Source organism: Miniopterus schreibersii (assembly GCF_964146895.1).
Source record: "Miniopterus schreibersii genome assembly, chromosome: 21".
Lineage (NCBI taxonomy): Eukaryota > Metazoa > Chordata > Mammalia > Chiroptera > Miniopteridae > Miniopterus > Miniopterus schreibersii.
Window position 1 is genome coordinate 8,237,581 of NC_138123.1, and position 16,093 is coordinate 8,253,673.

The 16,093-nt window shown below is 39.0% G+C and overlaps 1 protein-coding gene across 2 annotated transcripts in view; it reads left to right on the forward strand.

Annotated features, from left to right (window-relative positions):
- The first annotated feature begins 1,535 nt into the window (after positions 1-1,535).
- The window catches only part of AHCTF1 (AT-hook containing transcription factor 1), a 56,945-nt gene continuing 42,387 nt past the window's right edge, over positions 1,536-16,093 (forward strand). Inside the window, exons 1-5 of one of the 2 annotated variants that reach the window (XM_081123772.1) lie at positions 1,536-1,681; positions 6,614-6,741; positions 8,705-8,958; positions 10,617-10,797; positions 14,769-14,976. In XM_081123772.1, the coding sequence (XP_080979898.1) occupies positions 6,621-6,741; positions 8,705-8,958; positions 10,617-10,797; positions 14,769-14,976 (764 nt within the window). In that variant the 5' untranslated portion in view covers positions 1,536-1,681; positions 6,614-6,620. Of the gene's footprint in view, positions 1,682-6,613; positions 6,742-8,704; positions 8,959-10,616; positions 10,798-14,768; positions 14,977-16,093 lie in introns of those variants that run through there. The other variant, XM_081123773.1, reaches the window with a different exon arrangement.

Here is a 16,093-nt window from a genome sequence, read left to right on the forward strand (position 1 = left end):
AGGCCCGGGTTGTGGGCTTGATCCCAAGCAGGGGGCCTGCAGGAGGCAGCCGGTCCATGACTCTCTCACCATTGATGTTTCTATCTCTCTCTCTCTCCCTCTCCCTTCCTCTCTCTGAAATCAATAAAGATATATTTTAAAAAATAAAATAAAGGCAAACAACCAAAATCCTCTTTTACTTCCTTCTCTGCTACAATTTACTCCACTACCTTTTGCAAACAAATATGGTAGTTAGAGGTTGCTGTCAATAAAGCAGCAAAAATTATAGAAAAAAAGAAATTACATTTCTAAAAGGCAGCATGTCTCAAAAACAACATCTAAGAGGGTTAACAGAAAATGATAAACTTTTATTATTATTTATTGAATTGATTGGGTGACATTGGTTAATAAAATTATACAGGTTTCAGGTGCACAACTCTATAATACATCACCTGTGTATTGTAGTGTGTGTTTGCCCCCATAAGTCAAATCTCTCTCCATCACCACTTAGCCCCCTTTTCCCCTCTCCTACCTCCCTCCACCCCCAAAAGATAAACTGTTTTGATTTTTAAAAGCGGCCTGCTTGAATCCTCAAGTTAAAATCCTTTTATTTGGTGCTTTCTATTAAGGACAGATCTCACATCTATCTATTGAAACGTGTTTGGTGCTGGAGCTACCAGCCTCAAAGATACTAACAACAAATCATTTAAAAACAACCCCATAACGAAACTCAAGAGTGACCGAAAAGGTAACACTGACTTAGGGTAAGATTTTGTCCATAAAGATTAGGCAGCGTGAGCACCTGCGGAAAAAGCGTTCCCCACCCCCCACCCCCACTAGTCTAATGCTCACTTTTAGCACCATAAGTAGGAGCAGAGAGAACGAAAAACACTGAAGGCCAACGGGATTGCCAGGAGGGCAAAGATTATCGCTTGTCCGCCAGCAAGTTTGGCCAGAAGATAACGTAGCGACTCTCCCGCCACAGAAGTCTCCACGCGGGAGCGAAGGCGGGGACAAAGACTACCATTCCCGACCAGGCGCCAGGCCCACGAGCCCGGCCGCCCCAGCAATTCCGGGCGCAAGGCATTGTGGGAATCGTAGTCTTTCTTCCCCTCAGTTCATTGAGGGCGGGCGGATGCTATTTTATGTAAATACCGGCCTTTCCAGACCCTGCAGGCTTCCCTTCCCTTCTTTTCCTTCCCCCGCCTTCTTTCACGCGGAGTTTAAAAATTCCCGCGGCGCCGGCGCCGGGGGCCGGAACACTCGCGAGAACTCAGGTCCCCGCGCCGGGATCTCCTCCCCCTCCCCCCTCCCTCCGCGTCCTCCCCTTTCCCTCCCCTCCCGGGCATGTGGGACTCGGTCCGTCCGCCCAGGGTGATGCGCAGAGCGGGGCTGGCGCTGTCCGAGCGGAGGGGGCAGTGTCGCGTGGGGGAGGACCCGGAACCGCGTCTGCGTTTTAGTCGCTGAGCGCTCCGCCGGCCTGCAGCCGGTGCCGGCAGGCTCGGGGCGTGTGGGTCTGAGGCGGTCGCGAGGCCGCGCGGAGAGAAGCGGCTTCCGCGGCGCGGAGGTGCGTGCCGCCTGCCCGCGGTGGCCGTGTCTCCCGGGAGATGCTGTGACGGACCCGCGCGGGAGGAGCTCGCGCCGTGCCTCGCGCCCCACTGGACTCGGCGGCCGTGGCGGCTCGGTCACCCGCCCTTCTCAGGTAGGAAGGGGGAAGGGAAGGAGGGCGTTAGGCTCGCGCGGCGGAGGGCGGGTGTGCGCGGCCTGGGCCCCGAACGGCCGCCCGGCTTCTCCCGCCTCGCCCGGCCCGCGGGGCCCGCCTCGTGCCGGGCCTAGGCCTGGCGTTTACCGGCCCAACGAACCTCGGCGTCCCGGCTCGCGGACTGTGCTGAGGCGAACGTGAACGTTGGCGGTTGCCGCACACTTCATGGACGGGTTATATAAGTGGCGGCTCGGCGACTCGGCGGCACATGGCCGCGGAGAAGCCCTTCGGGGTTTTCTCCGCCCTGGCCGCCCGGTTCTCGCGTTCTCGGGGCTGGCCCGCCCGCCTCTGCCGTTCTCCGGAGCGGTTGAGACCATGGCGGGCCTCCTCGTGGGGAAACCTGGTGGCGTTTTGAGGCGGTTTTGGAGCGAAGCGTACTGCACACGGTTCTGGGCTTGGCTCCGGTGAGTGCGGGGCGGGGGGGGGCGGGGGGGGAGTTTGATTTTGGATTTAAAAGGTTGCGGGGAAATGGTCAGAGAACGGAGATTTAAAATAAACGTGTGCACCTTGGAGTGGGTATTGACTTGGTTTGCTTGTCCCGCCTGGAGATTTAAAATAACCGTACACCTTGGAGAGGGTATTAATTTGCCTTAGTTGTCCCAGCTGGAAAGTCAATTACTTTGTTACTGGTTTTCTGTGATGGTGTCTTTTTTGGGGTGGGGGGTGGGGGGAAATTTGCTCGCAAAGCCAACGAAGTTTAGTTATACTAGCTAGCTGTAAAAAATGTGTCTCTTGGAATAAAATAAATTATTTTATTCTCAAATTATTCTAAGGCGCCAGGAGATTTTAAGAACTTTCTTTTATGAACTTTCATTGATTGGATCTGCGAGGAGGGAAGAAATTAGGGTAGTTTACTTGTTTTGTAGGATTTAATCCGGGATGACAAGCCCAGCTCCAGTTAATGCTTGAGAGATGCTCAGAGTTAAGCGCTATAGGACGTCCACATTCTTTCCGTGCTGTAGTTTTTGATAACTAATTTTCCAGTAACCTAGTACCAGAGTGTCACCAATTCGCAAAACAGCAATGCTTATTTTTCAGAAATTATTTTTAAAAGATACAGCACTGCCCCGCTGGGCATTCGATTCCCGGCGAGGGCACACGCCCCGGGTTGCGGGCTGCAGCCAATCAGTGACTCTCATCATTGATGTTTCTATCTCTCTACCCCTCTCCTTTCCTCTCTCTGAAATCAATAAAGATATATATTTTTTTAAAAAAATAAAAGATACAGCACTTTTGCGACAGACACATGAGGATTTAAAAGGAACCAAACATTGTTTCTCTCCTAACCATGAAAATTTTCAGGAACTCTTCATTTGGAATGAAGCCTTACTGCCCTAGGTTAGATCAGCAGTCTATAATGAGGCTGTTCTGTTTCGCCTCCGCTATTCACAGATTTACGCTTCAGCTACCCCAGAATCATCCCCAGTGGTGGGCCTGTTTTCTTAAAGAAGTGCTTTGATGTCCCTTTCCTCATGTCTTTCAGCCTGGAGTGCCTCTCTGCCTTTTTCTAGTTCTCAAATTTGAAATCCTTAGTGTCAATGCCATCTTTTCTATGCTGCCTTTCTCGTTTCCCTTCATCCCACTTCTTCCCTGGAATCTCACAGCATATATACCTCTATTGTAGCATTTATTTGTGCCTGATATTTTAATGGGTATGTGTATATTTTAATGTGTAACTCCCTGAGGTTAGGAAGTAGGTGATCTTTCTGCCCCTGCATTCCTTTTCCAGTACAATGGTTTAAAAGTACTTGGTGATTAATAGATGTTTGAATTAAGTTTGAAAGATCAACTGTTAAAAGGGTGGAATTTTCTGGGTCCACTGTTTACATTTAAATCATAACTGTCATTTTGAGTCAAGAAGAAAAATACACATACAAAATGTTTTGTAGAAATTTTTGCTCAGTATATGTTGCAGTATAATTATTGTACAAGTTTTATTTTCTGTAGTGGAATTCAACTGCTTTTGAGGGTGTGCATTTCACACAGAAGTGACATGGTTTTCTGTATTAATATTTTTCCTAGTAATTTTGCAAATTTTGTTTTTCTTAGTACTGAAACAACGTAGTGTACTTAAAAATAAGTTGGGCCCAATATTGAGTACCTAACAGCAGTTTTAGGTACACAGCAAAAGTGAATGGAAGGTACAGATATTTCCAGTACCTTCACTGCTTCCACTCATGCATAGCTTCCCCCCACCATCCATACTCCACACCAGATTAAAACAGTTGGTGAAACTACATTGATACATCATTACCATCCAAAGTCCATTGTTTACATTAGGGTTTACTCTTGGTGGTGTATATTCTGTGGGTTTGGGCAAATGTATAATGGCCTGTATCCACCATTACAGTATCAGAGTAGTATCACTGCCCTAGAAATTTTGTGTGTAGATTCTTCCCTCCCTCTCTGCTAACCCGTGGCAACCACTGATCTTTTTACTGTTTCCATAGTTTTGCCTTTTTCATAATGTCGTAGTTGGAATCATGAAGTATGTAACCTTTTCAGATGGGCTTTTTTCACTTAGTAATATGCATTTAAATATCCTCCATGTCTGCCTGGCCAATGCAGCTCAGTGGTTGAGTGTCAACCCAACCGTGAGGTCAGTTTGTCAGGGCACATGCCCTGGTTGTGCGCTTGATCCCCAGTAGGGGGTGTGCAGGAGGCAGCCAATCAATCTTTCTCATTGATGTTTCTATCTCTATCCCTCTCCCTTCCTCTCTCTAAAAATCAATAAAACCATATTTTAAAAAATAAATAAGTATCCTCCATGTCTTTTAATGGCTTGACCAATTTTTTTAAAGCACTGAGGAGTCATTGTATGGATTATACCACTGTTTATTCATTCACTTACAGAAGGATGTGTTGGTTGTTTCCAGGGTTTGATAATTATGAGTAAAGCTGTTATATACATCTGTGTGCAAGTTTTTGTGTAGACATGTTTTCAGATTCTTTGGATAAATACCAAGGAGTGTGATTGTTGGATCATATGGTAAGAATCTGTTTAGTTTTGTAAAAAACTGACAAACTGTTTTCCAAAGTGGAGGTACCATTTTGTATTGCCACCAGCAATGAATGAGAGTTCCTGTTGGTCCACATCTTCACAGCATTTGATGTTGTCAGTGTTCTGTATTTAGGCCAAAATTATAGGTGAATTCAGTTGTGTAGTAGTATGTCAATGTATTTTGTTGTTGTTTTGTGTGTTTTTTTTAATTCTCACCCGTGCACAGTTTTTCCATTGCTTTTGAGAGAGAGTGGAAGGGGGGACGGCGGGGAGAGAAACATCGATGTGAGAGAGACATTCTTTGATTGCCTCTTGCACATGCCCCAACTGGGGCCGGGGATTGAGTCTACAACCTACGTATGAGCCCTTGGCTGGAATCGAACCTGGGACCCTTCAGTCCTTGGCCGGCGCTCTAATCACTAAGCAAACTGTCCAGGGCTGTTTTTTTGTTTGTTTTTACATTGACTTAACAATTCCACTCAGAAATGTTTTCTAGGCTGAGCACCTGTTTTCCACAAATGAGTATATACATGTTAATTACCTTCAATTTACAATCACTGCAGTCCAGCCAATACTGGAGTAATACCTAGATTACCTAAGCTGTGGTGTTCTGAATGTCCTTAATTATACCCTAATTTCACTAACTGCCCAAGATTTTCTGGGATAAACTCATTGTCACTTGAATTAATTGGCTAATTTGTTGTTAATCCTCACTTGAGGATATTTTTTCCATTGCTTTTTAGAGAGAGTGGGAGGGAGAGCTCGAGAGAGACATCGATTGGTTGCCTCCCACATGTGCCCCAACCAGGGCTGGGGATCAACCAGGGCTGGGGATCGAACCTGCAACCCAGGTGTGTGTTTTTGACCGGGAATCAAACCTGAGACTCATGGGTGCTTGGGACCTACGCTCTAACAACTGAGCAACACTGGCCTGGGCATTAATTGGCTACTTTTGAAGATAAAAGTCCAAAGAACTCTTGAAATGGTTCTACTTTGGGGGGATCATCTGGACTGGATTTGGTAGCTTATCCTCAAGGCCCAAGCCAGCTTACTTGTCTTCCAAAATTCCTACTCTCTCTCCATTTTTGTCTTTGTCAAGTCAGTAATCATTGAAAAAGATACTTGGATTTTTTTTATTTTAAATATATCTTTATTGATTTCAGAGAGAGGAAAGGAGAGGGAGAGAGAGAGAGAAACATCAATGATGAGAGAGTCGTTGATCGGCTGCCTCCTGCATGCCCCCGACTGGGTATGGAGCCCGCAACCCGGCATGTGCCCTGACTGGGAATCGAACCCCGATTGCCTGGATCCTAGGTTGATGCTCAACTGCTGAGCCATGCCCACCCGGGCAATACTTGGATATTTTTAATCATTTTTGGTTGTTTACAATGGGAGGATCATTCAGGGAATCTAGTCGTCTATATATTGGAAATGAAAGATAATTTTAGATTTTTTTCCTATCTAGTTAAAGATATGTGCCAAACTCAGTTTCTGAGGTTACTGTGAATTTGGACATTTTTAAATGGATTTTTTTCCTTTTTACCATAGCAGTAACTTTTCTAAAGTATATATTAGTATGTTTTGTGTGTGAAGTGATCTTTGAGTCAGATAGGCAATTAGATTAATTGCATTGAACCGGTTTTCAAAGAATCTAGGGAATCATACATATCCTTGGGACATCTGGCTTAATGAATCTTTATTCTCCTAAGTCTGCTTGGGAAATATTTTCTTGGGAGAGAATACCTCAGACTCAGAAGCACATTAATATGTATTTTTATAGATTTTATTTTTGTGTGTTTTTTTTCTTTTTTTCTGGTTAGAGATAATCAAGTGTATTATAGTAGAAATATATCTTTTCTAAATATTTGCAGTGAAAGTATGCAAGAGTTAACAGCACAAGTGACGAGTGGTCTTCTACAGTTCCCAGAAGTGACTATTGAAGCCCTTGGAGAAGATGAAATAACATTAGAATCTGTACTTCGTGGAAAGTTTGCTGCAGGTAAAGTAATGTTGCTGAAAATTTACTAATTTGATTGATTTTTAAGATAAGTAATAAGCATCTATTGCAATTTCTTTAACGTGGATGAGAAAAAAGCATATCCTGGTTAGAGCGGTCTTAGATAAATACATAACATCTACAACTACATATGTAATAGCGTCTCTATACTCTAGAACACATTTTCAGTGACTGTGGAGGAGTATAGTTTATTTTTTTTTTAATTAAAAATACCATATATTTTATATCTTTTAGTATTGAGTATCTGCATTTGGAAAGTAGAAATAATACACAGCTGGTTTTATAATTAGTGTTACTGGTGAGTTTGGATTAGAACCTAGCAGTCTTGGGAGTAGAAAAATTCTGATTTTTAGGGCCCTGGGTGAGAAAAATATTCAGAAAAATCTTAGTTTCATAGTTCTGTTAATTTGAACAAGATCTAAAATACATGGTTTGGATTCTATAATACAGCAGAAAGCCACACACCAAAGAAGCTACTAAGTTAGGAATTTCAGTCTAGTGAAAGGTACTGCAGAATACTTTTTAAAAAATGTTTTTATTGATTTTAGAGAGAGGAAGGGGGAGGGAGAGAGAGAAACAGAGGAGTATCTATCTGCTGTCTCCCGCTAGGGATCCAACCCTCAACCTGAGCATATGCTTTGACCAGGAATTGAACTGGTGACCTTTTAGTGCACAGGACAATGCTCAACCAACTGAGCTACACCGGCTAGGGCTGCAGAAGACTTTTCTGGAAATAGATATCACAGCACTCATTCCTAGGAGGGAAGACTATTTGCAGTGCTATTCTCTTGAATATTAAAAGTAGGAACAATACTTAGTATAAGCCAGGGCACTATAACAACTTTTCATTGAGATAAATATTAGACTTGTAAGTAGTTACTGTTCTATGTATCTGAGAATCAAATAGGTGAAATAACTTGATCTTAGTTACACAGATAGCAGGTGGCAAAAATGAGCTTTGAACCCATGCCTTCTATGTCCCCAATGTGCCTAGCTATTTCCTTAAACTATATAGCCTCTCCTTAGCTATAATCTAGCATATCCGACTACATCTACTTAGATGCATGAGAGACATCACAGATGTAGTAAAAGTTACCACTGTCCCTCTAGCAGCTCAGGAAAATTCCGGGTCTGTTCTTGATTCTGTTTCACTCACCTCCTGTATCTTACTCATCAGCAAGCAGGTCCTTTTAGTTCTGCCTCTAAGATGAACCTTCAGTCAGTCAACTTTTCTCTATTATTGGCCGCCAGCCAAGCATAGGTATCATCTTCCTACTTCCTCTCCGTGCTTCCCCTTTATTGTCCATTCTCTGCTTAGCAGCTGGAGTAACATTTAAAAACATAAATCAGGTTGTCACTGTCCTGCTTAATACCCTCAAGTTACTTTACATTGCATGCAGGGTAAAATCCAAATGTGACTAGTAAGGGACCAAGAAGGACTTCTAATATTTCCTTTTGTTATGCTGATTATGTCTTGTCTTCTCAGATTTTGAACTGTTCTGGAATAGAGTCGTGTGTTACATTTTATAACACCTAGTTTAACTCTTAGGGTATAATGTAGTTAAAGTACGGGCTTTGGAATTAGACTTGGTATCCACTTCTAGCTCTGGTATTTGTAGCTGCTTGGCTTTGGGCAAGTTATTGAACTGCATGAAAGTTGAGTTGCTTTATATCTGTATTGAGGTATGACAAGGAATAAATGAGATGATGTATTTAATCACATAGCATGGTGCCTTTACTGAATGGTTACTTTATTATTGTGGTAGTAGTTCAATTTATTTTACTAATTTGAGGGCCATTCTGTTTTACAAACGTTTAGATTTCAATTTGGAGATAACGTAAAGTTTTATATAATGAACTATATGTTACATATGTAAAAGCTTTTAGTTTTGTTATGTACATACAATATTAAAATAAGCAACATTTTTGCTTTTTTTTCTTCTAGGGAAGAATGGACTTGCTTACTTGACTTGTGGTCCACAACTTGAGGTAGTAAACTCTTTAACAGGAGAGCGATTGTCTGCGTATAGATTCAGTGGAGTGAGTGACGAGTCACCTATAATCCTTGCTGTGAAAGAATTCTCTTGGCAGAAGAGAACCGGATTATTAATCGGATTGGAAGATGCAGAAGGGAGTGTTCTCTGTCTTTATGACCTGGGTATATCAAGAGTGGTTAAAGCAGTTGTTCTTCCTGGAAGGGTAGGTACTGCTTAAGATATGTGGGCATTCTGTTTTCAGAACTGAACCCCTGCTGGGTATGGTGATAAAGCTTTGTTTACTTAGTGAAAATTCATTGAGGTAAACGTATATACTTCTAATTGGTCCACTTTTATAGAAGTGTGTTATTTTTCATTTAAAATTTCAAAATAAAAATATTTATTCCTATGGCTTTTTTTTCCTGTTTTGTTTGAGACTACTGTTGACCTTTGAACAGTGCATGGGTTAAGGCACTGATCCCTGCCTTGGCACAGTTGAAAATCTGCATATAACTTTTGACTCCCCTAAAACTTAATAGCCTTCTGTTGACTAGAAGTCTTACTGATAAAATTAACACATACTTTGTATGTTATATGTATTATATATTATATTTTTACAATAAAGTAAGCTAGAGAAAAAAAGAAAATCACGAAGAGAAAATACATTTATAGTACTGTATGTACTATGAAAAAACAAGTCCATGTGTCAGTGGACCTGTGTAGTTCAAACCTGAGTTGTTCACGAGTCAACTGCATACCTTGGAGCAATGTGAAAAACATGTCTTTGTTATTATTTAAGGTTAACTCTAGTACCTGTATGTCCTCCATATGCCAGACATCTTAGCCAGTAGTAATTATAGCAGTACTTTGAATTTGGTTTATCTTTAGCAGGTTTATTGCTGCTCTTTCATACATGATGAGAACCTGTGTACATTTACAGGTGCACACACACCCACAAATATAAAGTCATGGGAGAGTAGAATTCTTTCTATATTTGGTGTGAAAAAAAGTATGCACTTAGATATATATAAAAATGTATACATTATAAATTATAGCCCTTTTAAAGACCGTTATACCTCTACGGCTTTAAGGCATAAACAGGACTTTAAAGAAAAAAGTAAACTGCCCTAGCTGGCTTGGCTCATTGGTTAGAGCCAAGGACTGAAGGGTTCCAGGTTCGATTCCAGCCAAGGGCACAGGCCTCTGTTGCAGGCTCCATCCCCAGCCCTGGTCAGGGCTCGTGTAGGAAGCAACCAATCGATGTGTCTCTCTCACATCAATGTTTCTCTCTCTCTTTCTCCTCCCCTTCCACTTTCTGTGAAAAACAGTGGAAAAAAGGTCCTCAAGTGAAGATTTAAAAAAAAAAAAAGTAAATGTTTTTGGAATGATTTATTTTTACTGTTAAGAGAAGAGGCTATATAATGATAGAGTAGCTGGTTAAGAGCTCTAAAGAGAAAAGTCTAGGTTTGAATTATATGTTTAATGAATGTGTCACTTGAATAACTCAGCTAACCTTTCTAAGCTTCTGGGTGTTGCATCTTTAAACAGGTATAATTATAGTCCAGTATCAAAGGGTTATCATGAACATTTAAATGGACCAGTTAGCACAGTGTCTGGCATATATTAAGTTCTCAGTAAACATCAGTTATTTCAACTGCATGATTTTTATGTATTGAAATAAAAGTGTAATTCCTATTATATTGAAAGATTTCATTATGTTATTTAGATTCACAAGTATGAAATGCAGATTTATGATTTTATATTAGAAAATGTGTGAAAATGTTAAACCTCATAACCTGCTTTAAGCTAAAAATTTATTAGGTTTTAATTGTACTTTCTCACTTTGTTTAAGTAAAGCAAATCATATATTCTCCTTTCTAGGTAACAGCTATTGAACCTATAATTAATCATGGAGGAGCCAGTGCAAGCACTCAGCATTTGCACCCAAGTTTACGATGGCTTTTTGGTGTGGCAGCTGTGGTAACTAATGTTGGACAGGTCCTTCTTATTGACCTGTGTCTTGATGACTTATCATGTAGTCAGAATGAATTAGAGGCATCAGGTAAATTAGTCATTCTTTGCTTGAAACCAAAAATTGAGCACCTGAATATTCTGATAGGGATTGATTTTTTTTAAAAGTAAAAAAATTTCATATAGAAACTTTTTAATGTATATTTTATTGTTTGGACCGATTGTTTTAATGTTTTGGGCACTGGATACTTTTTGCATGTTAGTCTTTTATTGCTGAAGTGTTCATATACTAAAGTAGGTACTGAAAGAGAGGGATATTGATGTATTTGTTTTCAGATATACACTTGCATAATATCAAGCAAATGACAGTGAAGGGCTAAAAGTATAAAATCTTGAACCTTATAAAGATTTTATTATTTACTCATGTGGGATCTAGCTTAGTGTTTTGGCGTGCTATTTATGTTCCTGTGGTAAGACAAGACAGTTTATTAGGAAATAACAGAGTGATTGAAAGTCTTACCTCACAAAATAAGATCCCAAAATAGAACTAAAATTTTTTAAAAAAGAAATCCAATTTTTTCTATTTAATACTAATGTTTATATTAATAAATTTACTCTTTATCAAGTGCTTTTAGGTTTTTGTTTTTTTAATTTATGGGACCCTCGATTGGTTTATGTAGGGAGGAGAACTAACTTAAAACCTTGCGTGGCCCTGGCCAGGTGGCTCAGTTGGTTAGCGCGTCATCCCATCTACTACACCAAAAGGTGGTGGGCTCTGTTCCCAGTCAGGGCACATACCTAGGCTTCGGGTTTCATCCCCTGTTGGGTGAGTATGGAAGGCAACTGATAGATGTTTCTCACACATTGATGTCTCTCTCTCTCTCTCATCCACCCCCCCCAAAAAACAGTAAAAACATATCCTCGGTTAAGGGTTTAAAAAGAAAAAAGTGTGTTTCAGGAAAGGACCATTTGACCTTTGAGGACCTTGATTTTTAAAGCAATTCTGTAATATTGCAGATCAGTATATAACATATACAACATATGATCAGTATTTATCTCAATGTATAATAAGCATAACTAATAATAATTGTCAGTATGTAATAAAATAGCAGGCGGTAAAAATTTGAGTAGAAGTTGACTGAGAAACTTAGCCACTTGAACTAAATTTAAATCTGTAAAATAAGACCTGAAAAAATTTGATTTGGAAGAAATAAATGACTACTTGCACACTTAAGAAAATTTTTTTTTCGCATGATTAATAAAATCCTGGGTAAAGTTTGAATGAAAAGAATTGATTAGCAAAAAGAATTAACTAAAAATGAATTTGTAGAATATTAGAAATGGCTTAATGGCTCTTTTATAGAAGATTGATAAAGGAATTAAATAGTCTTGAAGTTGTGTTCTAGAGTGTGTTTTGTATATGATATTATAGGTGTAAGGCTAATTAAAATGCTTGTATCATAATTAAAACTCTTCAGATCAAAATAGATTTAAAACATCCTTTATTTTAGAAATCAACAATCAATAGTTGAATTTAGCACAAGGATAATTTTATAATTAAACTCTGGATTGTGATCAGAGGTCAGAACCATTTCAGAGTTATGAAGCCATTAAATTTTACAGCACACAAAATGAGTTTTGGGGTTCAATGCAAAATTTATTTTTTGTTTAAAAAAGTAACTTATGACTACAAATATTTAGACTTTATTGAAATACACATAAAGAAAATGAAATTCCTAACATTTATCATACCATAAATACTGTTCTGCAATTTTCTCAAACGTAACGGTATTTCTTACATATTCTTCCACATCTGTATATGTAAAGTCTACCTTATTTTCTTGAATAAGTTTACAGTATTTCATTGTCTGAAGTACTTATTTTGGCAAAATTTAATCATTTGCTGCTATTCTCTGGAAAAATAGAAACAGAATGGACCAGGAGGGTAACTTCAAGAACAAAGGGATATGATTTAACGCCCTCATAATAGCATTGAGGGAATCTGTCCTTGCACAACAGTTATATCATTATACAGGCCTGAATATTTTTCTTTTTTATTAAAGATTCCTGTCATGTTCAAGTAGGTAAAAAAATATAAGAATTCACACATACCCATCAACTAAATTCAACTTAGTTTTTAAAATTTACTGTATGTGTGTTCATTTTCTTTCATTACCCTTCCCGTTTCCTCTGCATTAATTCAAAGCAAATAATAGTTATTTTACTACATAATCATGATGTCATAACCACTCCTAACATTAATTCCTTGGTACAGCGATTTTCAACTGGTATGCCCCAAGAATTTTTAAAACATGCAATACGTGACTAGTCAAGGGCACTCACCTCTTTTCCCTTAGATTGTCAAATAAAAAAATGACAAAAGCCAATACAACAGTAGCTGTCCAGTGTGAATGAATCAAAATCATACCTTTTTTTTGTCAAATCAGCAAAAAATATATTTTTGGGCGTGCCACAGGATTTTAGTAATTAGTTTATGTGTGCCATGAGATGAAAAAGGTTGAAATCGATAGTACAGTCTAATAAGATTTCTTTGATTGTCTCCAAAGCATCTTTTTTGCATTTAGATTGTTTGAATAAGGATCTAGACAAGGTCCCCACATTACACTTGACACCTCTCATGTTTCCTTGAAGGTAAAGCAGTCGTCTCCTCTCCTTTTTAATTTTTAGCACCAGTGACTTGCTGAAGAAGTTATCCTGTATAATTCTCCCACATTTTGAAATTATCTGTGTGTTTCATGTGGTATCATTTACATTTTGTGTTTTCTGCGCAAATGTAAGTTCTCTCTGATTCAAACTTAACATTTGGCAAGGATACTTCAGAAGTGCTGGTATTTCATACTGTATCACATCAGGATGCACATGGCATCTCGTTTCACGTTTAGTGATCAGTGGGTTCAGATGATGACAGCATGATCCTTCCTCTTCCTATTTAAAGTTTCCCACCAACCTTTGTTTCTCTCAAACAATCTAAATGCAGTGGTTCTCAACGGGCAGTAAATTTTTGAAATGTCTGGAGACATTTTTGATTGTCACTACTGGAGGCAGATGTTGCTACTGACATCTAGAAGGCAAAGGTCGGGGATGCTGCTTAACATCCTACAGTGCACAAGACAGCCCCCAACAGCAAATCATTATGTTATCCAAAATGTCAGTAGAGCTAAGGTTGAAAAACCTTACTCTAAATCAGTTGTTTCATCCATTGAGATTGTTGCCTAAATCTCTCTCATTTGGGGCCTCAAAAGTGATGATTTAAAATTCTGTTAATCTAAAGAATTTCCTCGTTAGGGCTATTTGTTTAACCTGAAATACAGTTTTTACAAAAAATGCTTACTATTTCTTTTCCTTTTTTTTTTTTTTAAATATATCTTTATTGATTTCAGAGAGGAAAGGAGAGGGAGAGAGAGAGAGAAACATCAATGATGAGTCATTGATCTGCTGCCTCCTGCACACCCCCAACTGGGATTCGAGCCCGCAACCCGGGCATGTGCCCGGACCGCGACTATTTAAGTACTAATTTTCAGGGTAAGAAGCTGGTACCCAGTTATTTCCAGTGATTCAGTAAGGTCTTTTGTAGGTGAGGAGGGCAGGAACTCATGAGGTTTTACATACTTAATGTGTTTCATTCATTTCATTTAAAAAATTTTATTTTTCAATTAAAATTTACATTATTATTTTGTATTAGTTACAGGTCATTTATTATTATTGGTTTTTGATTCAAATGTTCATGTAGTCTGACAAATCCCTCTTAGGCCTGGATAATTTTCTAAATTTCTCACACTAAGATGTGCTAGGCTTATGTTTTCTGACCCAGACCTGAAACCAGCCATTTTTCCAAAGGGTATATTTGAGTTAAAATTACATAATTAAATGTATTTTGAAAATTACAGCATTTAAGTAGATATGGGTGACTACTTCATACTTTAGCATACGTTATCACTAATCTTACTTTGATTTACCCAGTGGTCTTCAGTTTCTGCTTGCATAATGGGTGACACATTTGTTTTTATGCTGTTTCATAGTTTATCTCACTTTTATTTTTAGACCTTGAAGTGATAGCTGGTATCCCAGCTGAAGTACCACACATCAGAGAACGTGCTATAGAAGAAGGACGCCATCTCTGTTTTCAATTAGTAAGCCCATCAGGAACAGCTGTTTCAACTCTTAGTTACATAAACAAGACAAATCAGCTTGCTGTAGGTTTTTCTGATGGCTATCTAGCACTCTGGAATATGAAAAGCATGAAAAGAGAGTAAGTATAACTTTTTTCTCTGATTTGATTTTTGGTAGTTTCTCTCTGAATGTAACTTGTACTCTATTAATATGTAAAAATTAGCTTAAAGAGAAAAAGGTAGGATAGATTAATGATTGAGTAACTGAATAATTTTTCATTGTATTAAATGATGATATAATAAAGGAATGACTTAACACATGAATTTAGGTTGATTCAGATAAACTACATATTTGTATAGTGTGAATTCTTTCAGAAGTACTATTCTTCATTACCATATGTGTAAAGTAGTGGTTCTCAGTTGACAGAAAAAGGCTTTTTAAAAAAAGTCAGTTATAAAATACTGTATTTTAAAATCGTTATGCTGTGAAAAACTTCTTCCAAATATAATTATATTGATACTTCCATGCTATTAAAATTGCTGAGGGATTAGCCCTTTATTGAGGGAGGTAGCAAACAGGCATTACAGGTTTTTAATTTAATCTCTCTCAAGAGTTAAGTAAATGCCAATTTGTCTCTTCATTTTTTTCAAGTTATACTGGACAGCTATCTTGAGTAATTTATCTTGAAAATGAGTCAACAAAATAGTCACCCTTCCAACTTTCTGCTGTTAGATAGTCTTGCCAACAAATTGATACCTATTTACCAAGTTTTAAGTGACGGGAAAAGATTAGCAGAAAATAAGAAAACTCCTTCATCTGTAGCTAGGCCCATTCCTTCCTGTTGGGTTCTTTGGTAATATTAAGATATTACAAGTCCCAACCTTAGGTAAACGCTGACTATCTTTGCCCTTCCTCAAAGTCACATTTTTCTGCAAAGTTCCGCTGATGCTATTCTCTAGTAGCTCACTTTGCTGATATCTTTTTACCAGCTCTGGTCTTTGAATTGCTCCTGAGGACCTAGAGAATCTGGCTTCTACGTTGTTTTCTCTAGTACTATATCATGTTTTGGCTAATTATGCTTTTTAGGGAGAACTCTTCAGACTTAACTCATTTTGCCGTGGTAGTGAGGAAACTGACTTAAACCCATGCAGCTGAAATGGAGTGTTGTGGCAGTACCTCATCTCTTTATGAGAACCTCTTATTGGGGAGCAGTACATAGCGGCACACATTTATATGTACTGGAAGGACTAGTTCAC